Source organism: Dendropsophus ebraccatus, unplaced genomic scaffold, assembly GCF_027789765.1.
Source record: "Dendropsophus ebraccatus isolate aDenEbr1 unplaced genomic scaffold, aDenEbr1.pat pat_scaffold_691_ctg1, whole genome shotgun sequence".
Lineage (NCBI taxonomy): Eukaryota > Metazoa > Chordata > Amphibia > Anura > Hylidae > Dendropsophus > Dendropsophus ebraccatus.
Window position 1 is genome coordinate 61,747 of NW_027210290.1, and position 24,649 is coordinate 86,395.

The window sequence follows — 24,649 nt, forward strand, 5'->3', positions numbered from 1 at the left end:
AGCTACTGATATAAAGAACACAGCAACACAGACCAAAAAATAAAAACATTTAATTTTTTTGAAAGGTTTTAATTTTTTTATGAGCAGTCAGGTAAAATAAAACTTATGTTACATATCATTGTAATCTTACTGACTTGAGAAACATAGATAACATGTCAGTTTTACCATAGGGCAAATGGCATAAAGATGAAACCCCCCAAATGGAATTATTATATATTTTTTTTCCAATTTCCCCACGCAAATACTTTTTTTTACGGTTTTGCTGAATATTTTATGGTAAAATTAAGTCTGTTATTGCAAAGTACAATTAGTGTCGCAAAAAATAAGGGATCATGTGGTTCTGTAGGTGAAAAATGCAAGCACCATGGCCTTTTAAACACAAGGACCTTGTCCTTAAGGGGTTAAAAAATAGGGGTTGTTAAAATATATTTGAATTTACTATTGGTATTTGTTACAGGATTATCCTATTAAGAATACTTAGGGTGGGTGAATATTTTATTGGGGACTTTACTTGGATAGAGACTGGAACGTACTGACTGCTGGCTGATGTTTCAATTGTTAGGCACGGGAGGTAAAATCCAGTCCTGTCCATGCTTAATTCATCTTGCATTAATGCAAGTGATGTAAGTTTCTCCACACTAAGCCAAGACAGCCTGGTCTCCTGGGGGTCACAGTGGTCCCTGCCGCACTGAACAGCCTCTCTCTGATTCAACGCTGCTGGCTAGAAACAGAAACAGCACAGTGAGAGCGAACTTTGCCAGCTGCAGCGTGATGTCCAGCTTTTATGCCCTGAATTTCACCGGGTTGGAAATATTTAGAGGCAAGGGTGATTCCAAGTACAACTTCACATGGAACTTCAGCTGCTGCTTGATGGAAAATTCAGTTTGGGGCTGATGGGTATCTTCCTATGGCGGCTTGAGGAAGTCACTTATCATTGGTTGGAGGCTTGAGCAGCTAATGTGGCTACTGCTCTACCTCATGCCTTCACTACCAGTCATTGTTGTAGAGAGGCCAATGTCCTCATGACTTGTTGGTGTTGGTGCTGATAGGCCTCAACCAAACGAGGCTCACAGTCAAACAGAGCTGACAATCTATGGGTCAGAAAATGTGCTGTGTACAGCTTGACATTTGTCAACAAATGATAAGACTATTGCATTAAGCGGTTAGGGTTTTGCTACTCATTTTTTTCAAGGGTTTGTCTGGTACTTTATATTGGGCAATAGCCTAGTTAGAAGCAGTATTTATACAGGGCGAATACAGACTAGCTACCATACTAGGAAATAAAAGGGGGTTGGGGAACAAATTGCTATCCATTATCATCTGTTTTCCATCCACTCCAATGCGTTCTGTGATTAACAGTCCATCAAGGCAGAAGTGTATCAGAAATGCAATAGATGGAGAAAAATGCTGATTGGGGGCTCAACTGTGAAATTTCATAGAAATACAGGCATGAATCGAGCCATGCCCAACCTCATCTATAATCACAACAAAGAGGACTGTCGCTTATTCCCAGCTCTGATTTGAATGCTAAAACCTGGCGTGAAGTAAAGAATATATTTGCCATCATTCTGTATCTTAACAATTTAAAGAAACAGCTTTCAACATCTTTTTCACCAATAATTCCTTGTGGTTTTTACTGGTCCATTACAAAAAAAAAAAAAGCTTAAATTCCTTAGTAAGGACACATTCTGTAGTTTTGTCTTTAATTGTGAATCCTGAAAAACGACTAAATGTGTAAATACACAATAAAGCACATATAGGTATTAGTTATGAATAGGAGAGTGATATTTTCTCATATACTTTTATTATTTAGAACTGAAAAAGGAAATTTAGAATTTAGTTCATGCAATGCCCTTTATCTCTGGAAAATTAGACAAAAGAAACCACCCCCTGTATTACAGTCAGATAAAGGTGCAGTCCTTCAGAAAATGGAATTAAGTGAACACACATTAAGGGGGAGATTTATCAAACTGGTGTAAAGTAGAATTGTCTCAGTTTGCCCTAGCAACAAATCAGATTACACATTTTATTCCTCACAGAGTCTTTGAAAAATGAAAGGTGGAATCTGTTTGGTTGCTAGGGGCAACTAAGTATTAGAATCTTAAGTATCAAACCTGTATAAATTTCTGGCACCAGTTGGTTTAAGAAGAAAATATTTTTCACTGGAGTGCCTCTTTAAGGACCTGAAAATGTTTAATTTTTTAAAATCTCTGAAACCAAATTAATCAGAATAGAATCAGAAGAGGCCTGGCCAACTTCTCCCACAGCACTATCTCTACTCCACCAATCTTTACAGTTGTCACAATGTAGTCAGACAGGTAATATTGTCTCTGGCCCCTCTGACTCACTCGTACACCCTAGATGACTGCGGTGAATATGTAATAAACACTTTGGATTTTCTGCTGAGTTGGCTAGTGCCATATTACTTCCTCCTACTGCCGCGCGGCGACCCCGCTCTGAACCGCTGCGATCCCAGGTGTCGCGTGTAGCCCGGGACCGTGGCTATTAGCGGGCACGGTCTGATCGCCGTGCCCGCTATTTCAGTAATCGGATGCAGCTGTCCACATGTGAGGACTGGCATCAGAGGTAGGAATGTAAGACAGATCTTAGCCCAGAAGGATCTCAATTTTGGGTACGGAGGTGCCCAATGGTTTAAATGACCACTGTACTTTTGTGCCGTTTTTATAATGTGATCGTTCATGTTTTTAATGTGTTGTCTGTTTTTATGTTCTATTTTAGATGTAACTGAAATATGTGGTCTTGATATCAGAGGCATGGGACTAATGGGAGTGAAGTATAACAGGAAATGAAGAGTTTTTGTGAAGAGAGAAAAAAATCATATCTGGAATGGCCCGTTAGAAGGAAAAGGAGAAGATTACACCATAAGAAATAAAATTCCCCCCATTTTTTTTTTTTTTTTTGTGCGTCTTTGATGCGTTTTTTTCAGAGTATTCAGGTTACACTAATTCTCAGTATAGCACTTTACACTTTTATATATTTATGGTTTGGTATAGTATAACCTTTTCCCTCATTTTATTAAATATATGCAAACAAGGGGCCCATAACCTTCTCTGTGAGTAATAGTATACTAGCTTCCATTTAAATTTGCCATAGAACCATGCGATAAGCTGTTGCACGGATGTGCGCATGCGTGAATGAATCACCTGGATGCTGCTCACCCAGGCGGACGCAGGCGACGCTCCCATGTCGGTGGCCATATTGGTTATGGGTATCGGGGTGTTGCTGGACGCCGAGGGAGGAGTGGTGTGATCTCCAGGAGTCATTTACGCATGCGCCGGCTAATCCGGAAGTACTTATGACATCACCAGACCAAGGTATAGAAGAGAGCCCACATGATTGAATAGGCAACGCCCCCTGAGGAAGCAAAAAGGTTGTTTTACGATTGCGAAACGTGCGTTGGGGAACCGACCAGACTAGTGAATTTATGGGTAAGATGCAATAACTCTATACTTGGCTTGTGCAATATTTCTGATTATGTTTACATGTGAGCATAGTGCGGATGAGATGCACTAGAGAGGTTCACTGGTAGTGCCGCTAATAGGTTATACTTATGTGACACAGCTGACTAGACACTATATGAGTGTAGAACAGGAATTGCCTTAGTACACTGTGGACTTGAATACATGTAGCGTCATTGTAAAAATATTGTTTGCACTATCATTAGCACTTTTTCTAAACACTGTTTACAACACATAGCCTTATTTAATTTTTCCCAATCACATGGTCTGGATTATTTTCATGTTTGGTATTGCCTCTTGTTGTTTTTATTGTGTGTTCTTTGCTAGAAATAAAGTTGTTTAATTTTTATACGGGTGTCGATCCAATTTTTTGTAGATACATGTTATATATCGTTGTAATTGTAACGACTTGAGGAACATGCATCAGTTTTACCCCTGGGCGAATGGCGCAAAAACAAATACCCCCCAAATAAAAGAAATGCATTTTTTTGTTCAATTTCACCACACATTGAATTTTTTCCTGGTTTCGCAGAGTACTTTATGCAAAAATTCAGCCTGTCATTGCAAAGTACAATTAGTGACGCAAAAAATAAGGGCTGATGTGGGTCTCTAGGTGTAAAAATGCAAGTGCTATGGCCTTTTAAGCACATGGAGGAAAAAACGAAAGCGCAAAAACGAAAATTGGCCCCGTCCTTAAGAAGTTAAATTCTTAGTGTACAATAACTTAAAGGCTGCACAAAAGATCCAATTGGCCAACAAACAAGCTTATGCTCGTCTATTGGCTAGACAATAATCAGGAACAGGTATTTCCAGGAACACTCAGTTTCCCAATAATCAGACAAGGATAAAAAGCCTTTACATTCGGTATCAGGGGCGGAATAACTTTACCATAGGCCCTGGGCTGTTCACCAAGCCTGGGCCCCCCCCCCACCCCACTGTAACTATGGCAGCACTAGCCTGGCGTTCATAGTACAGGATAGATAATGTCATGATGCCCTGATTTGTGCAAAATTGCCATAAAAAAAGTGATTTTTTGCAAATCATGGCAGAAGTGTAGCCAGGAGACAGTAAACCACTGAAAGTATAAGTCTTTTTGGGTGGTCATGGGCCCCCCAGGAGCTCAGGGCCCCGGGCTGCCGCCCAGAACGCCCCTATTATAATCCACCACTACTGTTCGGTATACTCTTCAAATCTGTAAAGTGAAAACTTCATCACAAAGTAGACAGAAGTAGACACACAGGAAAAGCCACATACAGTTTATTATGAACTGAGATAAATATGTACATCCTTTCCAGGTCACTGGATGAAATTTCTCGCATATATTAAATAAATAGAAAATCCAAGACAGTAAATTGTGAAATGCATTATACTTAAACTTTTTTTTAACTTCACGCTAAACACAACTAATAAATCATCTTTCCACTGATACATTGCCCTGCATTAAAAAAAATACAGTTAGTAAGCTAATCCACATTTCTGCCTAACTAATGGGAAAATAACTGTATGGTGTTTATATTTGTAAAAAAGAGCCGATCTGGATCAGGTGAACCTTGGAAACATAGAAAAGCATAGGTGATATGATAATTTAAAGCAACGAGTCGTATTCTTTGCTGAACATTTCATGGGCCATATAACAATCCAACTTTATGCTTTAAGGGTTATATAAAAAAAAATATTTTTATTTTTTAAAAGGTTGAATTTTTGCTGCTGGCAACAGCGCCACTATTGTCTATAAACTGAGTCTGGTATTGTATTAACATGAAGCATTGGAGCTTAGCTGCACTACCAGATTCACTCCAAGAGCAGCACTGTTAGTCAGAAAAACACCTTTTTCTAACTCGAATTGTAAAATAATCTCTTAAAAATCATCACTTCTGCACAGAAAACATACATATGAACTCAGCCTAAGTCCTGTTAAAGGTCTTGACGGTGATATGTGAGGTGTGTTAGAAAAAGTCACAGTGATCTTCACTATAATGTATACTGTTAGTTGATTTTATTAAATTAGAATGAAACAAACTGCAAGATATTTTCCTGAAATCAAAGCCTATTATACCCCGATATAACACTTACGATCCCAGAGCTAGAAACCATACGAACCTTCTGCGCATAGGATGTGCTAAACAAGTCTTATTGATGGGGCTATCTACTGATAGAACATGGATATTGCCACCTACAGACTACCTAACTGTAGTGACCAGCAGACGAAGCCGCTGTCTGGTCTCTTACAAATAAATGCATTGATTCTTTGTCATACTGTATGATATGTCATTACAGTGTGCATTGCTTGCAAACTCAACTGCCTACTTCAGGGCACAAGTCTGCAATTTTATAAATACATGGCAGAAGAATATCTTAGTCATCTCTAATGTGTAGTCATCGCTTTCTAAAAAGAGAAATAGAGTCTGTCGGTGACACAGTGACTGCACTATTCAACACCAAGCTAGTCATTTGACTACTTCTAATCCAACTAGATATCTACTTAACTAGTGAGAGGGTTAGGAAAGAAAAAAGAAGAAAATGCAATGCTAATAAGCAGTTTACAGACCATCAGTAGCCTTTTTCTGTGCCTACTGCATGTCTCATCAGAGTCAGAAACCGTATGGACAATAATGTCTGTTCATTCTATAGCTCCAGGACATAAAGCTAAGGGCACCACGCATTTCAGGTGGAGTCATAGTCATTGTGTCATTTAAAGCATTAGAAAGATGGGCATGTTGTTTTAAGATTTTTCATGCCATTAGACTTTTATAATGTGTAACTCGAATATTGTGCCAGGTGTGTTGGCCAACTAAAGTGGCCTCAGATTTGGAAAGACTTTAGTTAAGTCAGGGAATGTCTCAAGTCTCATTTCAGTATCCAGTTTCAGTAATTCCAGTTGAAATAGGAGTTCCGAAGTGTTATTCTCAGTTGCAGTCATACACAAAATCGTAGTTGCTAGGTTCCTTTGGAATAGGAGGTGGTACATCAGGAATTTGTATATTTTCCAGGTCTAGAAGGCGGAGTTTTATTTCCATGCTAAGCAATGTGTCCATGTCATTTCGGGTTTGGTCACTGACCATGTCTTTTCCAAGTAATGCATTAAGTCCATCTGTCCAAATACAATACTGCAGAGGAAGAAAAGATATAATGGATGAGTTATGGCAATACATACAGTGCAATCATCCAATCTTTAATGTGATGCTTTCCAACTAGTGGCTCTTCAGCTGTCACATACACGTCAAGCATATCCCAACAGTCAGTTATAGGCAGTTAGAAGCCAAAGGTTGGAGATCAATTCTCTAATGGATAACATATATCCCATAACTCTGCTCGACTAAAACAATGCAAAACTAACAGACCTACTGTAGTAAATAAAGTCAGCTTATACATGATTATACCGTCTAGTTTACCATAAGTCACTGTGAATTTACAAAGTGAAAACTAACATGGCTGCACGTCCCGCTATTAAAAGCTTCTCACTTGCTGGTACTATATGTGTTCAATTTTATGCTTTGCCTGAAAAATTTCTAACTAAAATGATACATAGTATATTACTTTAGAGCTACAAGGCGACATGTCAAACTATTCTGTTAGGACCATTTGCCCTCAAGTGTGACCTCTAGTAAATGCGAACTGCAATCTCTTGGCTGTTGTAAATGTACAATTTCAAGCAGTAATATGACAGTCTTAGTATTGCCACTGATATCAGCCCCCAGAGTCACCTGCATTTAGCACATCTGCTCCTATGCGTGCCCTAAATGATAATTGCTGGCTGATTTCCATTTGGAAACATAACAATGGCGCTGATTATCTTTGTACCCTAGATAAGGAAGGCATCATTTTAGAGCCCGGTACCCGAGGGAGATGCATTATGGAAGTGCCTTGAATGAGGGGTCATGCACTGAAGCTGTGTAATCACAGGGGACTGTGATAAAGCACTTTACTGACAGTGTAGTGAATACATTATATAACCTCTTGGCAAAAAAGTACAAAGAAGAATTCTATAAAGCTAAAGCCATTGATAAAATTCTAAAGTTTTAAAATGTACAAAATCTACTTTTTATTTATACAGCATACTAATACTGCTATTACTACTACTAATATTTATTTGTATCGCGCCAAACGGTTCCGCAGCGCTTATCAATGAACGGTAAAGGAAAGTTTATTTAACCAGTTGAAATCTCCTGGTGTATGAAGTACGTTAGGTAGGCTGGCATGGGATTTTGTAATTTTTTTTATTCACTTACCTCATGTTTATCAGGAGCAATGAAATTTAACTGGCAGTTGGAATCATACATGATAGAAAATGCCAACTCAAGCACCTCCTATAGAAAGAATAATATATGTATATATGAGAAGAAACCACTCAAAGCCCAGACATTGGTGTTAATACAGTGGTCCACTCAAACATAACTTTTCATATGTTGCTGTCCATAGTGAGACTAGAAATTCATTCCATACTTGTTATTCAGTCTCCTTACCCCAGTTCTGAGCTGCTGTTTTCTGCTGAAGACACAACAAAAAGTGTGTATTAGCTTTTTTCTCAGTCTCCATCTCCCCCCTCCTTTCCAAGGAGGCTAATGTAAACAAGTCCCTGGTAGGCTGTATGTGCAACTTTGTAATGCTGGGAGGGTTAATCTGAGGTCAAGTTGTGATGATTTCACTGTGACTAATCCTCTCACATTACAAAGTTGCTACAAAGTTGCAGATAGGGACTTGTTTACATAAGCCTTGTTGGAAGGGAGGGAGGAAGAGGAGGGGATGGAAAGAAAAGCTCTCACACAGAGTTTTTGTCTCTTCAGCAGAAAGCAGCAGTTCAGAACTGGGATAAGGAGACTGGCAAGATAATATCAAGCATGAAATGAATTGTTAGTCTCACTATGGGAAGCAATATATGAAAAGTTATGTTTGAGTGGAAAACCCCTTTAATTGTTGCATTTATCAGCAATGCACCGCCCCCTGCAGAGAAATTTACATCCTTCAATGTATCTTTTAATTAAAACTCAAAATATCCCCAAATTGAAAGACAGACATGGGTTTAAAGTAGAGCTATGATAGCTATTCCATATCTAGATACAAATGAAGACTGAGGATGAGGCCCATGATGAATCCTCATGGGCCTCAGTAACCTATTAACTGTACTCCCCCACCAAAATATTAGTGCTGTAGAGTGACATACTGGAGGAGGTCCTGAATACCAGAATCAACTGTCTCTCACAGATCTTGTTGATCCATCAAACTACACTGTATAAGCATAGCCCTTTTAGACAGGCCAATCTTTGTGCTTGTTTAAAGAGCCTTTTACATGGCTCGACAATCGTGTGGCAAGGCTGCACAGCAAATTGCTGGACCATTTGTTTGGCCCTTTACTTCCATCATTTGTCAGCTATGTATCCCCTATTGCATGTGGAGATGTGTGACTAATAAACAAGGATTTTTTTAAGGTGATAAAAGATTTAATAATCCGATGAACAAAGGCTTGTCTATGGAATGATTGCTGGGTATTCAAACCAAAAAGAGACAGTCTACGACCAGTCTCGATAACTAGGTAAAAAAACCATACCTGATTATTTTACAGTTTAAGGCTACGTTCACACAACGTATGACACCATCTGTTCTGTGACCCGGCCATGTCACAGAACGACCGGTGTCAGCAAAGCTTATCTTGGTCGGTACTGCACTACCAGATGGATAAACTTTATTTCTATTGAATTGGTATGCGGGCGCATCCCAAATTTAATATTGCACACAATGAAAATGCAGCCGAAGCTGCAATCTCCATCAGGGTTGTGTGGCCGCTATTTAATGAATAGTGGCCGCACAAAACTATGATGTCAGTGTGATTCCAATTATTATCAATGGAAAGTATCTTTTGAATTAATCAGGGCCGTTGTTGCAAATGTAAACCTATTTCATTTTTTCTTGGATTTGTTCATTTTTTAATATAAAAAGTGATTGGCTATGAAGCAGCACTTTTTCCATTAGCACTATGGATCCTGACACTTCAGATGCTCACAGTATAATTATCTGACTATGAAAGCTTCAAGGCAACTATACATGTCATCTGTTAATTATAGACTAGCCTAACAAAGTGACATAAATTGTGCCACCGGGAAGACACAAGGAGCTATGATGAATCACTAGAAGGAGGCAGGAGAAGCGCACTTTACTGAATATTACAATGATATACTTTCCAGACATCTCACCTTATTCTGCTTGAGGGCGCCTTTCTCCTTCATGTGAGGACAGTCCTTACCAGTCAATATTGCTTTAATGTCTGCTACAGGCACTATATGGAGACAAGAAAACTTAACTTAACATGAATACGTATAATGCTGCACAGGGAGATGCCACTTTAGACAGTCAAAACCCAACTTACAGCTGAGCCCTTATAATGCTGTTAGGAAGCTGAGAAAATACTTTAGGGAACAATTTACACAGCTTGAAATGCTTTCATTGAACACTGCCGAATCTACGTCTGCTTAAGTCATAAGAAGAATTTATAGATATTTTACTCGCGCTTTTATTAAAGAAGTTACATTAGAATTCATTTTCATTTTAGATTTGCTTACAAAGCCACATTTAGCATGAAGGGGGTCGTCTCACCAGAGAACACCTATTAGACATGCAGGCATCATGATGAGAAGCTGATCTTTGTGGGCCCACTCATGGCAAGCCACTCATTTTTCAGGCAAATCCGCAGCCAGCCACACAATTTCCCCACTGAGGGAAATGTAGTATTATAGGGTGGCCTTTTAGTTGAACAACATGTCGAGTCTGCTAAAAAGGTGCTGCTCTCAATGAGAGGGTCTGTATTCTGGCTAACAGGTGGTTTTCCAAATGGCAGACCCCGCCTATAAGGTCTATATGCTTTAATAGGGCAAGTGGGCACGGGCTGTTTGTGAAACAGACTGTGCACTGTGAGATATACTCAGGCCTGAAAATATCAGACACAGTGCTTTTTTTATTTTTTATTTTTTTATTGCTTTACTATCAAGTAGAAAAATACATTTCCCACAATGCATTGCACCAAAGTAATACCTTTTACGATTTTTTTTTTGATTTATACCAAATGGCAACAAGCTGAACATTGCTGTTCTGTAGGTGACAAAGGAAGATGGCAAAGTCTGCATAAGAAAGATGTCCCAAACTGCTTATATGGTTACATAGCTATGCAAGCAGTGAAACTATTGTCATTATCTGTTATTGTAGTTGTCTAATGCTGCAATCACCTAAAGAGATGGTTTTTATTACAGCTGTAATGTGTCATAGAGGCGTGGCCAGCGGCCTTCAGTACAATAAGGAGCGGTAATGAGGAACATCTTGTGAGGGGATTGCAGCCTCAGACAACCACAATAAAGGTATGGATAGTCTCACTGTTTACATACAGCAGCTATGTAGCCATGTAAGCACATCTTTTCTACCTGACAGATGTTCCGTAAATGATAACAGCAATGTACCAAACATTTCAAACATTCCCAGTCATAGCTTAACATTGTCCTGGGAGTGTGAAAACCGGATGATTGATTTTTGACAAATACAGATATTTTTATCACTACAACTCTTACAACCAAGCACGATGGGCAAGGCCGAGAGCAGAAATGTATGACCTTTAGATGACACATTAACCAACCCATAATCTGCTCCAAAGCACATACAATGCACACACATTAGGATTTTACCATCCTGTGAGACTTGTGACAATCGTGGAGTGACATTTTGTACATTTTATAGGAGTAACTTCCAAATACTCTACGGCAGGGGTTCTAGAAATCCTTATATTATTTGTTATTGTGAACTAATTGCCGATAAGCCTCTTTCAGAACTATTAATCCTAAAGAACAATGACAATGATTTGTATGGCCGCAGGGGATATCGCATAATATTCGATATTTTTCCATTATTTATTTCTGCGATTTGAGATTCAATGCACTATAGTTTCAATCAACAAAAACAGTCAGATTAATTTTACATGCACAAGGACCTGCATTTATGTTTACAGCAGATGCCAAGCTCCCAGCAGTAATTACATTAGGCTGGAAATCCATTGAAAATCTTTTATTTTTATCCTCATAAGCCCCGACATGTTTTAACTGGAGAGAGATTATATGCAGAATAATAAAAATAGATTATACACTACAGTGAGTCTTTTTACATGTTATTGTACCAAAATGAATAATGCATCGTGCATAAGATAAAGAACAGCGAAAACCAGCAATCTCTAGCTGCATCATTCCCATTTTATCAGAGTTTCTTAATACACTACACCATTTGCACACGGGCAATTGTAAAAAAACAATGGTTAGAGGGATTTATGCCAGTTCTAAAACCTGACAGCTGCTGGCAAGCAGAATCGTGCAGATATCACCCGTGTAATAAAGTTAAAAAATCATTGGCTGCTGACTGCGCATCGTTTTATGTAATAGGAGGTGTGAGATTGGTGGCCGATGAAAGTGTATAGAAAATAATACAGTTATAGGCCGGGTTCACACACCTTATGACATCGGTCATTCTGTGACACAGCCGTGTTACAGAACAGCCGGTGTAAGTGAACTTTGTTTTTAATTGGGATGTGGGCACATACGAGTGTGTCTGCATTCCAATTAACCATAGTTGACAATGTAAAGTGCAGCCGGAGCTGCACTTTACATCGTCTGCTCTGTCAGTCCTGTGCGGCCTCTATTCAATGAATAGTAGACGCACAAAACTGTCAGTTTTCAACGCGGCTGCAAGGAATCTTGGGTGGAGTGTATACACTCCAGCCGGGATTCCATAGTAATTAAAGGGTACTCCAGCGCAGGGGCTATTTTGGGACCTGGCCAGGGAGAAGGTGGCTGAGAGAAAAGACGTCCGCTCACCTTCCCGGATCCAGCAGCGGGTACCGTATCGCGGTGCTCCGGTCCCCGTTCCCGTCCGCTTCCTGGTGTCTGATGCGGGCTCGAGAAGTGACGTCTCAAGTCCGCTTAGCCAGTCAGTGACAGAGGTGGGATCTGAGCAGACTTGAAACGGATCCCGTCTCTGTCACTGACTAGCTGAGCGGACTTGAGACGTCACGTCTCGAACCCGCGTCAGACACCAGGAAGCAGCCGGGAACCGGGGACCGGAGCGCCGCGATACGGGACCCGCCGCTGGATCCGGGGAGGTGAGTGCACATCTTTTCTCTTAGCCACCTCATCCCTGGCCAGATCCCAAAATAGCCCCCCCGCTGGAGTAACCTTTTAAAGCAACCTACAATTTCATTAAATAACAGCTGTGGTTGCAAAACTGCAACTATGGCCATTGTTTAATGAAATTATACGTTGTGTGAAAGTATGGAGAAGCTGGACTGACAATGGGGAGTGTTGGGAGGTAAAGTATTGCTTTATTATTTTCTATACTATGTACTATGTCCGTGTAGTCCTTGCTGCATGGTTCTTGAGCTGTGTAAAACAGAGCCAGAAAGCTAATTAACACACATTATAAAGTTATATAACTTTGTAATGTGTGTTAATTAAGGAGAAAAAAAAGTTGGAGTCGTCCTTTAATTCCAAAGTGTTTGTACAATAAGGAAACTAATTCTCATTATTTAGTATACAGGGGCACTTATTTTCTTAAAAACCACAAGGTCCATCCAGTCTACTTTTATTTATTTTCTTTCCTTAGATCATATGTTTTAGATGTCTATCCCAGATAGGCATAAAATCTTTTATCAATGTCAATACTGCTACTATGTTCTGAGGTGCCGCTACAGTACAACAGGTCTTAAAGAGGATGTACTATCAGGTACAGGCACAGGGAAGCCGGTGCCGCAGTCCGTTTTTTGAACCGAGCCCCGGATCCCGTGTACGACAGTTCTATCCATGGGTCCTGGGCCGGAGCTGAAGCACAGGAGGCGGGCTGGCCCATCCCACCCCAGTGGGAGGAATTCCCTCCCCTCTATGACGCGGCTTCATTAGAATGAATGGAGCCGCATCATACAGGGGCGGGGGATTCCTCCATCCTCTTTACATCCTCTTCCTACATCCTCTTTAAGAATACAGTTGTATTTCAGCCAAATGAACCCATACTGTAGATACTGCAGTTTTATTGCATAGTTTAATGCCCATAAAATTGATATATAATGAAAAATAAATGCATCTGACCTGGTAGCATCCAAAAAAAATATCATGTTACTCATGACTTCAGTTCTGTAGTCAAGGAAAATGTATTTTACCCGCTCTATGAGTAAATAATACACTGATACTACAAGAAAGGCAAAGCTTTCACACTGGCCGTTCCTCCTTTCAACTATTTCTTAGAAAACCGGTAACGTCACCTTTCATCAACACATTAAAGCTCTCTCCTATATTTATTTATTTTGGCAGGCACCAATGAAATTTCGCAGGAACAATTAAATAGAGGCACTGTTGCAGAAAATAGCGACAACAATCCATTAGGTGAGGATATATTACATGCACATTTGTAGTCACTGCAGCTCTCTCCCTTTTTCCCAGGATGTACATAATTGTGCTGGTTTGGTAAAGGTAATTTCAGCTTCCAAGAGTATTCAGAAATACTGCTAAAGCTTACTGAAGCAAGTAGGCCTATGCTATGGCCTATGCTGTGAGGCACTGACATCCTGCTTTTTCCACATACAGTACATAGATACTTAAGAATTACAATGAAGTACGTATCACATTGATAGTTATATAACCAGTAATCACTACAATTACAGGTGGATTTGTGACGTCAGAAACATACGGCACATCTCGATATATTGCCAACATAGTAATACAATGTACCAAAATGGATCAAAACACCTCCTCCGTTTTCTTTCTAGCACTATACCCTTGTTCCATCATGCAATCATGTTTAGCTGGTATTCTTGCTGTCAGAGCAACTAAAAAGACTTGCTATGAGCTGTATATTACCGTGGCATCAAATTGCTTATGTAGCTACAGAGAGCATTGATGACTTAGGCTGCGTTCACACTACGTATATTTCAGTCAGTATATTTCAGTCAGTATTGCAACAAAAACCAGGAGTGGATTAAAAACACAGAAAGGATCTGTCCACACAATGTTGAAATTGAGTGGATGGCCGCCATATAACAGTAAATAACTGGCATTATTTAAATATAACAGCCATTGTTTTAAAATAACAGCAAATATTTGTCATTAAATGGCGGCCATCCACTCAATTTCAACATTGTGTGAACAGATCCTTTCTGTGTTTTTAATCCACTCCTGGTTTTGGTTGCAATACTGACTGAAATATACATATACTGACTGAAATATACATAGTGTGAACGCAGCCTTATACTGTATAAGCAGCATCATATTTACAGCTCCTGCTGCCTTGGGGACTTGGCCAAAATGAACCCCATTCCACATACATCAACATTGTGACCGAAACACAACACAAACTACTCTACATGCAGATTTACAGTTGCAGAATTACTGTGGATCTCATCCCCATACACAGAAAGTGGTGAGATCAATCACAAATCAACATCATGATCAGCATGTGGCTAAAAGTTCGCTGGTAATTAAGGATTCAAGCAAAGTAGGGACGTTTATTCTCCACTTCCTCACAAGTGTTACCCCCAGTGTTCCCCTTCAGCTGTGCGGCAGGCAGCCACGCAGCTTATAAAGCGACTCCCTACCCACAATCTGACCCCCCAAACCACTTCAGATAGCTGCTTTTAATCCAAGATCTGTCCTGGGGTCCGTTCGGCAGGGGATGCAGTTATAGTGATAAAAACAACTTTTAATCTGGCAGCGCTGTGTCTAACGGCCGGGGGCTTACATTTGTATATGCATTAGGCTGGCACACCCTCTCTGTCCTTCCTACCCACCCTCCTCATCATTAGGAATACTCCAGGCGGATTGCTTCCTATTCCCCTTCCGTGTGCATAATGAACATGGGCTGGATTGTTAATACACCTGTGCAAAGCTCAAACAGCAGTAAATGTTCCTGGATCATTCCTAATAATGAGGAGGGTGGGGAGGAAGGACATAGAGGTGGTGCCAGCCTAATGCATATACAAAAATTAAGGAAATTAAAGGAAAATTAAGCCCCCTTTGAGTCACTGGATGATGCTTTGTAAACCAATATCACTACACTTCTAAATATTGCATTAAACCTGCAACAGATGTCCATGTGAATGTGTTCCACTAGATTTAATTTTGCTATGCCACATTATCTTTTAGACTAAGGTACCAGCGTTCCTGTGTTTGCCCAGCTTTGTTTTAACATTGCCCAGCTCTCTTGCCATTCCACTTAGCAGTGGCTCCAGCTTAATGGGAACATTGGTTACCCATCCTCAACCCTGCCTCTCTAGGCAAAAACCTCTGGGCACCTAGTGGCAAATACAGCCCTGGCCATAAAACCAATAAACCATCTCCGACACCAAAACAGCTCTGGTCCATTATGGAATAACCACCACAAGACCTCTGAAGATGTCCTGAGGTATCTAACAAGAGAATAGCAGCAGGTTCTTTAAGTCTCATGAATTACACACACATCTATAAGCCTGTATCACACATGACCTTGCTGCTATCTCACAGACTGTTGTTTGGACTAATTTTGGTAGATATTAACTATTGCACACTTTCATGAACACCCCACTGGACTAGCCGTTTTGCAGATGCTTTGACCAAGTTGTCTCACCAGCACAATTTGGCCTTTGTTAGTGTTTTCCAGCTTTCAAAACAATAACTTCTAGGTCTGGTATCTGTTTAATGCTGCTCAATATATCCCAACCCTGACAGGTGCATTGTGGCACAGTAATCAATAATATTCACTTCATCTGTCACTTGTTTTATTGTTACCTCTCAGCAGTGTCTATTGCAGTAAAGAAGGAGCATGGTAACAATTAAAGGGGTATAAAAAAAATATGGCCACTTTCTTCCAGAAACATTGCCACTCTGGCTCTCAGTTTTGGGTTTGGTTTTGCAGCACTCTTCCTTTGAAGTGAATGGAGCTGAATTATAAAACCACATATAACCTGAGGACAGGTGTTGTTACAAGAAGGTAGTTGCGTTTTTTTATAATCCTTGATAACTTGAACTTAAAGGGGTGATGAATCTGTAATACCCTTTAAGGACTAAACTACATCATCAGTTTTAGTACAGCTGGCTGCATAACCAGTATAGTTAAACATAAATTATAAACACATAGGTTTTGTAACAATGAAAATAGATTACTTACATTTGTCCTGCAAATTGTCATGGGGAACCTCTCCTTGAGGACTCTCCTCTAAGTCTCCATAGTGTAATACTTTATGATTGGGTGATAGACGACAATACCAAAATTTATCTGTAGAACAGACAAAAACCAAACCAAATAATGTTAAAAAACAAGTAAACAGGGAATATACAGAGAATAATTTTTCTTATAAAATGTTATACATAAAAAAAAATCGCCACCTTATTAGGCACAACTGCCCTTTCATGACTAGAGCCTCCCTGATTATATGAGCAAGCTTTCTATGGATCAGTTTCAGTGAAAGGTTGAATTCACACGTGAGATTTGTTGCAAATACCCGTGACTAAAAATCAGTTACAAACCTCTGTAAAGGTCCTATTCCACCAACAGATCTGACGACAGATTATCTGCCAAAGATTTTAAGCCAAACCCAGGAGTGGATTTGAAAAGAGGAGAAATCCAGTCTTTCCTTTATGACCTGATCTCTGTTTATAGTCCGTTCCTGGGTTTGGCTTCAAATCTTTGGCAGATAATCTGTCGTCAGATCTGTTGGTGGAATAGGGCCTTAAGGGTTTTTTTGGCTACTGTTGGCTTTAATTTTTCTATGTGTATGGTCAGCTTTATATCTTGGTATGACAAAAGATCTCTGACATGACAAAAACCATGTTGGCTCCCTAAGGCCCCGTTCACACATAGCAAAACTAGCGGAATTGTCCGCTGTGGAATGCCGTTAGACTCCCATTATGAGAGGGAGGCTATGTTCATTCTTCAGCGCGCGGAGAGCAGCAGCGTGCGCCTCCCAAAGACTACCATTATGAGAAGGAGGCTAATGGCATTCCACTAGTTTTGCTACGTGTGAACGTAGCCTAAGGGTATGTTCACACTGAGCAAATACGGAGGAATCCCACCGTGCTCAGTGTCCCGCTGTGAGTGAATGAGAATGCGCACGCTCCTCCGCTGCTCTCCGCTCATGGAAGTGACTTGTCATACCTGCACACACACGATATGTTTGCATATCGTTAGAACAGGAAGAAAACAGGGCTTGGTGCTCAAAACTGAGTCTTGACTGTCAGTTAAGCAGGTACAGGGATGGGAGGGGGAGTGAGGAGGCATTTCAGCCCTCACGACTTCAGGAGCTTGGGAAAGTGTCTTTGACACATGGCGCAAGAGAATGAAAACATTTTTTCATGTTCTGGAAGCACAAACATATACAGTATATAGAAGGCACCATGTGTTTTCTTGACCTAACAGCTATAGAACAGTGTCAGAAGTTTGGGATGTCTGTTGCAGCTTACAGATACCATCTTAAAGGGGTTATCCAACGCTACAAAAACATGGCCACTTTGTTCCAGAGACAGCCCCACCCTTGTCTCCAGTTTAGGTGTGGTTTGCAATTAAGATCCAATCATTTCAATGGAACAGAATTAAAAAAACCACCCAAACTGGAGTCAAGAGCAGTGCTGTCTCTGGAAGAAAGTAGTCATGTTTTCGTACCACTGGATAACCCCTTTAACTAAATCGTATGGGAAGCCTTAGTTCCATAGATGACTTTCCCATACTGTAGTTGTTGGATCTATTTTCAAGGCACATCTCAGCCTATTTATGCCACAAGTGCCTATAACGCTTTCTAAACTAGAAAAACTAGTAATATCTGACTGCGTAGTGTACAGCTGAAATTTCACAGACATTTGTACTATTATAATACTATGTTACCTTACCAAGGTATTTAGGATTTATAAGAATTTTCTATGTGTACACCTGTATATACCTGAAATTAAGCCTTCAGTCAGTCAAACTGTAATGTAGCATAAAAAAGCATTGCAAATGCAAAGAAAATGGAGGAAGATCCCTTTAAAGACACCAGGACCTTCATTCACTCCATTCTGTTTCTTTTATTAGAGAGCTGTGTGGGAAGAGTAATTATCATCATACTGTTTGTCAGAACAAAGGAGCAAATCAAACCAAACAGTGGAAAGGTCGAGATTTGTGGAGAAGCTCTGTGTTCTATCTGCTCAAGGAGACACCAAGGTCTAGGAAACATCTGATGCCAATCTCACCCGTGCTCCTGACATGAACCCTGATAGATTTAGAAACTGAAGTGAAACAGATAATGAAATCTGGGCTGGAACACACCCAGGTCTGTGCATCTGATTTATGAGAAGTGAATAGATGGACACAGTCCAGATAGTGAGTAAGCCTGCACAGGATGATATAGGGAAATAAGATTATATATATATATATATATATATATATATATATATATATATATATATATATATATATATATATATATATATATCTTATCAGATTGCAATGCTGATTGTACATTAACATTTTAATCATATCTGAAACCAATTTGCACTAATAACTTTCATGTAAGTGAGATCATTTTGTGTAAGGAATAATACTGAGCAAATAGGGAGAGAATTGCTGTCATCTCCTAGAGAAGATAAAGGCTTTTAAAGGGAAAAAAACAAACCTGCTCAGATTTTTTACATACTTTGGGTGGATGGCCCCTTTAAGAATGTAAACGTTTTAATATTTGGTTGTTTTATTTTAGAGTTTAAAGCATTATTTACACACATTTTAATCGTGTGCCAATGGTTAGCATACAGCCTATAAATGGGAGGATCAGAAGAATTAAAATTCACAATGAACTAATATTCTGGCAATGTAATCCAAATTAATTACAGAGAGCAAAGCACTATTTGCAAAGCACTGTTTCTTATCAATTTGCCGAATGTAAAACTAAATTATTTACAAAGCCATTCGTTTTCAATGTGTTCTATATTTGTGACTTCTTGCGTAGAATGATATTGATAGAAATCAAGGAGAAGATAAAGTGAGAAGAGACACAAAAGCACATAATCTATAAATCATTAAATGTCTAATGTCTGAACAAAACGGTTGTAATTTCTTTATGATGGGTGAATACAAACCATTAGACCTGTCCCTTCCTGTCCTCACACTTATAACTCCACATTTAATAGCATTTTAGTTTTTTTTTCAGAGAGTCTCATGTACTGACACAAGCTGTCAAGGGGGGAATTCCGCCTGACAAGTAAACAGCACTGCATAGTCAGGTATCACTATATGTTATGGTAATGCCTAATGTCTTTCTTGAATGGGAAAGGTGGCACACAGAAAATACATTCTAGAAGACTGACAGGCACTGACACTGGAAGATATACATCACCAAGCTACAATTATATCAGGTAATTGACCTGCATCATTGTGTAGCCCAACAAAGCAGCTAGTGCACATGAGAATCAATCATTTCTATAGTGGTGTTCAGACCCATCACTGCTATTACCAATCACATGGCTTGTGCAGCCACTCTATTAATGGTATCATGGGGCAAGTTAATAGGAGATTCTTTATCAATTTGTTCATGTGGCCACAACCAGTGAAAGAGATTAACCAATATATTTTTTCAACAAGCAAAAGAAAAGTAGTAAATGAATGTTTTAGCCGTCAAGAACAACAAATATACCCCATATTCTTACAAAGCCAAGAACAAAAAGGGGGCGCCACTAACTGCTCAAATTCAGTTTTGTCATAAAGCAAATATTACAACAAATATTGTAAGAGGAGAAGGGATAGCTATACAGAGCATAGGACACAAACTGGGAGAACCATGACATTGGCATTATGCAAAAGGTGGATGCTAATAATTTATCTTGTCGGATGCAATGTATCCTGGTGGAGACTCGTATTTATGCATCTAGATACAAACACTGACATTGATGCTACCACAGTGCAGTGTTCACTCCAGCCAATATTCAAGCCCACACACCAATGTACTATGAGTTACATCAATTTATACTGAACACACATCCACAGCTATAAAACCATTGATCACAAGTCTCCTAACTCTTACTTACTCTTCATACAGTTATAAGGCTAGATTTGTATCCCATTCTTCTCCTTCGATAAGCCAAGAGAAGCTACCAATGTATGCTTAGATGGATGACGCCAATACAGACTAACATGGGACCCATTTAACAGATACCTTGTGGGTTTTTTCATAACATATCATAAACTTATACTATAATAAGCTATAGGTGATCAATACCACATTAAGGCATCTGTTTAATTGATCTTTTACTCACAGGCTATAATTGCATCGATTTAACAGCTATGTCATGAAAAGCTTGTGAGGTATACATATAACACATGCCTCTGACCGAGGCATCCATCACACATAGGGTCCCATTGTAAATAATGTACAAGTTTAATGTATACTGGGATGAAATAACCTAGTCTACTACACTATTCCATAGCTGACCATTTTCCAGCTAATGGACCCAAGTGAACATGTATTTTTCAGGGTACAGGCTAAACGTAGATCACAAATGTGATGTGAACTTGGCCTTACAGAAGTCTTTATAGCTAATAGGAAAAAAAAACAATATAAAGAAAGAAACCTGGGAGCTATAACCTGCAACCATAGCAAGAGTTAAGTTACTAAAATGGAATCTCAATACACATCAGAAACAAATACAATGCCAGCTAAAAAAAAAACCCCACTAAAGCAGTTCTATGTGGAAGGAATCTTGCCTCCTATATGGCTAGCAGAGTGTAATCATCTTGGGATACATTTCATGCTCCAGATAGCACCACACATGTATATTTAAAGCAGGAATGAACAAGTATTCACAAGCCCCTATGCTAAGTGAATGTGAAAATGTATGAGTTGCAATCTAAATGATGGTTATGGGTATAATGCCTCTGTTGTTTGAGAAACTTGCAAGTATTGATGTCATAGGACATAATATGAAAGTACAAGAAAACTAGTATACAATGCTATAGATATAAATAACCATAGGAATGACCAGTAAATGAAACTAGCAAGGAACCAAAAGGTATTAGTTATGATTTTAATTCTCTTCATTTACTGTGCATTTCCTTTTCTTAAGGACGTCTCTGTCACAATAATACAACTGACTCTTTAGTGCTACATGCTTGGTACAGAAGCACAGTCAATAACCACAGATGCAAAATAAATAAATAAAATAAAGCTTGTTTGGTTGCTTAGTGCTGTCATGTGCTGTACTAGACAGCCTGATCACTATGGTAAATGAGCACCCATCTGCTAGATCAGCGCTCGTTTACTGAGCCTATTACACGGCTCAATTATCGTGCAGCAAGGGACTGCATGGAGATTGTTAATGATGTCCATGTAGCCCTTGCTTTAAAAGTGTAATAATAAAGTTCATACATTACCCGTTCACGCTCCAAAGTGTCTTACTGTCTTCTCCCTGCAACCGCTGGTACAACTGCAGAGCCAGTCTCCGAAGTAATAGGTCAGTCAGCCAAACACTGGCTTCCGTGGTCCTATCCCGGCCAGTGATTTGGCTGAGTGGCTTGTCACCTCAGACAGTTCCTCAACACTGAAGTTGCACCAGCGGCTGTGGGGAGAAGACAGGAAGACACCAGGGAGCATGAATAGGAAATGTATGAACTTTATCATTTTCTTTACAGTCATCTGCTGTCGCCGCACATTAAAATTATGCATAGTGATGCCCAGTCAGCGGTCAATGATTTTGGTCAGAACCAAAACGCACGATCAGCCTTTGTCAATGATGGTGAGGAGAACTAGTTACTGTGTGCATTCTATTGGATATTGAAGGCTACACCTGATCAGGTCTACAATCATGGACCAATATGAAGCTAGATGAGGCCATGACCAAAAAATATGCATCATCGTGCCAGTATCTTTACTGCACCTCCAACACAGAGAAAACACATTAGGGTATATCACGGCCAGTCTAGAAGGTGTGTAATACCAAGGTTTTTTTTCTGTTTGCCTCTAAATGTAAGCAACAGCTAGGCAGCAAACAGGAGGCTATACAACAGGGTCCATTAGACGTTTTTTTTAAAGGCTCTAGAAAACGGGCATGGCTAAGAAGCTCTCTAAAATATGCCAGATATATCAACGGTATCAATTTTAAGGCAAAATAAATGAATGAAATAAGCCAACCAAGAGGTAGTAGAAAAACAAGTGTGACATATTTATTACAATGTGCCAAATCTATCACACAGTATGCGCAATGCTGATAAATTTTGCATGCTTTGTTTCTAATCTTATGCAGTCTAAATACTTTATATTAATGATAAACCAGTCCCCGATATACAGTATGTAAAACAACCCTCATTTGATTGGTTTGACATTACTGTCCACTATCCCATATGGTTAATCCAAAAAACATAATTCCAGTAGTTATTAATGAGGGATTTAGGAAGTAAATACACAAGACTGACTTTATAATGTGCCCAATGGCCAGACATCCGAGTCTGTATCCTCCACTCTTGAGCAATCCACAGCACAAGGGAATACACGCAGTTGACAAGAGTGGACATTTTAATTTAGAGCTACATAATGCTTCTTTCAGGCGGATGCTTGATTTATTATTTGCAGTTATGAGATATTCTTTTTTTTGTCTTCTTATCAGCTCACAGGCCGTATACCTGCCAGTCAGCTCCAGCACCAGCGACCATTTCTAATTAAAGAAAATCAGTCCTTGTACTTGGAAGAAAGAGAAGAAAAAAAAAGAAAACCAGACATCTTGGTTTCAACATGTCACAGAGTGAAATGTGTGTTAACTTTTACACAATTCCATTTCTTTTTTATTCGGCAGCTTCAGTCAAAAGAAAAGAAGAGGAATTCTGATTCTGTGATCTGGTCTTTGAAAGCCTGAGCCTCCTACTCTCATCTGAAAACCCTTTCTGGAGGATTATTTCAAGTGTATTGCATTCATGAAAAAGACATAATGTGGACATAAAGAAAGGAGGCCGCATGACTGATGTGGCGGTATTATGGGTATTTACCTCCCTACTGGCACAAAATAATAAGACAACGGATTCATAAAAAAAAAAGTGTACCTTATTGTGGTCATTATTGTTAAAGCTACGGTAAAAATTTGGATTTTAGTCTCTCCAAATCAAATATGACACACTTTCATTCATTTTGCCAGAATTTTACAACCTAGCAGTCTACAAAATGACCAAGCAGCATTCCTTGCGGAGATGCAGGCGTGTCTCTAACACACCTATAGGTAGCTACAATAGAGCCCCTAAAGAAGAAGTTTTCTTTCCCCTGGTGGAGGGCTAATTTCCATAAAAGTAACTCCATGCAATATTATTGCAATAACATAACAGGTTGGAACATTGTGTCAACCTGTTATGGGGGGGAAAACCAGCAAAATTATCTATGTTTCTGATGTTTATGTATTAATGTATTTAAATATAATTCCTATGGAAGAATCTTTATTTGATATCACAATCAGCCTGACCCATGGTAATATCCTATTAAATGAAACATTACAGTTTAAGATTATTTAGCCCTATAACTAGTCCCAGACATGTTCATATCACGGCAGGTGGACTACTCTTTTGGCAATACATTTGGGAAATAAACCAAATGAAGCCACTATTAGGCTATGTTTGTTCTATTAATGTAAATGGGCCCACCATCGGCACATTGAAATTCCTTATGATGGTATTGCGATGTACACCTCTGTTGCACTACACGTACATCATGAGAATGGGGCCCTAATTCAGGCATCCCTTGCACTAAAGATCCAGGACAACATAATCATCACTGTACTATATACAATATTGTATTGTATACAGTACCACTCAAAAAACCATCTTTATGATATTCTTATAGCATGTCGAAATCTGAGCAAAGAAAGATAGAGTTTTACCTTTATGTGTAGCTCTGGCTGCTGGACATGGAGAGAACTGTCATTCACCATGGGTGGAAAGCATCACATCTGGTAACTTGTTCGATTCTAGACCTTAAAGCAGTAGTTCAGCAAAATAAAAAAAAATAAAAAATTCATATCAACTGGTGCCTGAAAGTGCCAGAGATTTGTAATTTACTTCTATTAAAAAGTCTTCCAGTGGTACCTATGAGCTGCTGTATGTCCAGCAAGAAGTGGTGTATTCTTTCTAGTCTGAGACATTGCTCTCCTGCTGCCATCTCCGTCCACGTCAGGAACTGACATCAGATTCCC

At 39.4% G+C, this 24,649-nt stretch overlaps 1 protein-coding gene across 1 annotated transcript; it reads right to left on the reverse strand.

Moving 5' to 3' along the window:
• Nucleotides 1-4,719: 4,719 nt before the first annotated feature.
• LOC138778799 (engulfment and cell motility protein 1-like) lies at nucleotides 4,720-16,739 on the reverse strand (the record flags this gene model as incomplete). The annotated part of the gene is made up of 4 exons (XM_069956534.1): nucleotides 4,720-6,586; nucleotides 7,709-7,786; nucleotides 9,668-9,750; nucleotides 16,632-16,739. Coding segments are annotated over 4 exons (470 nt in total), but the record flags the coding sequence as incomplete, so codon positions are not given.
• Nucleotides 16,740-24,649: the final 7,910 nt, after the last annotated feature.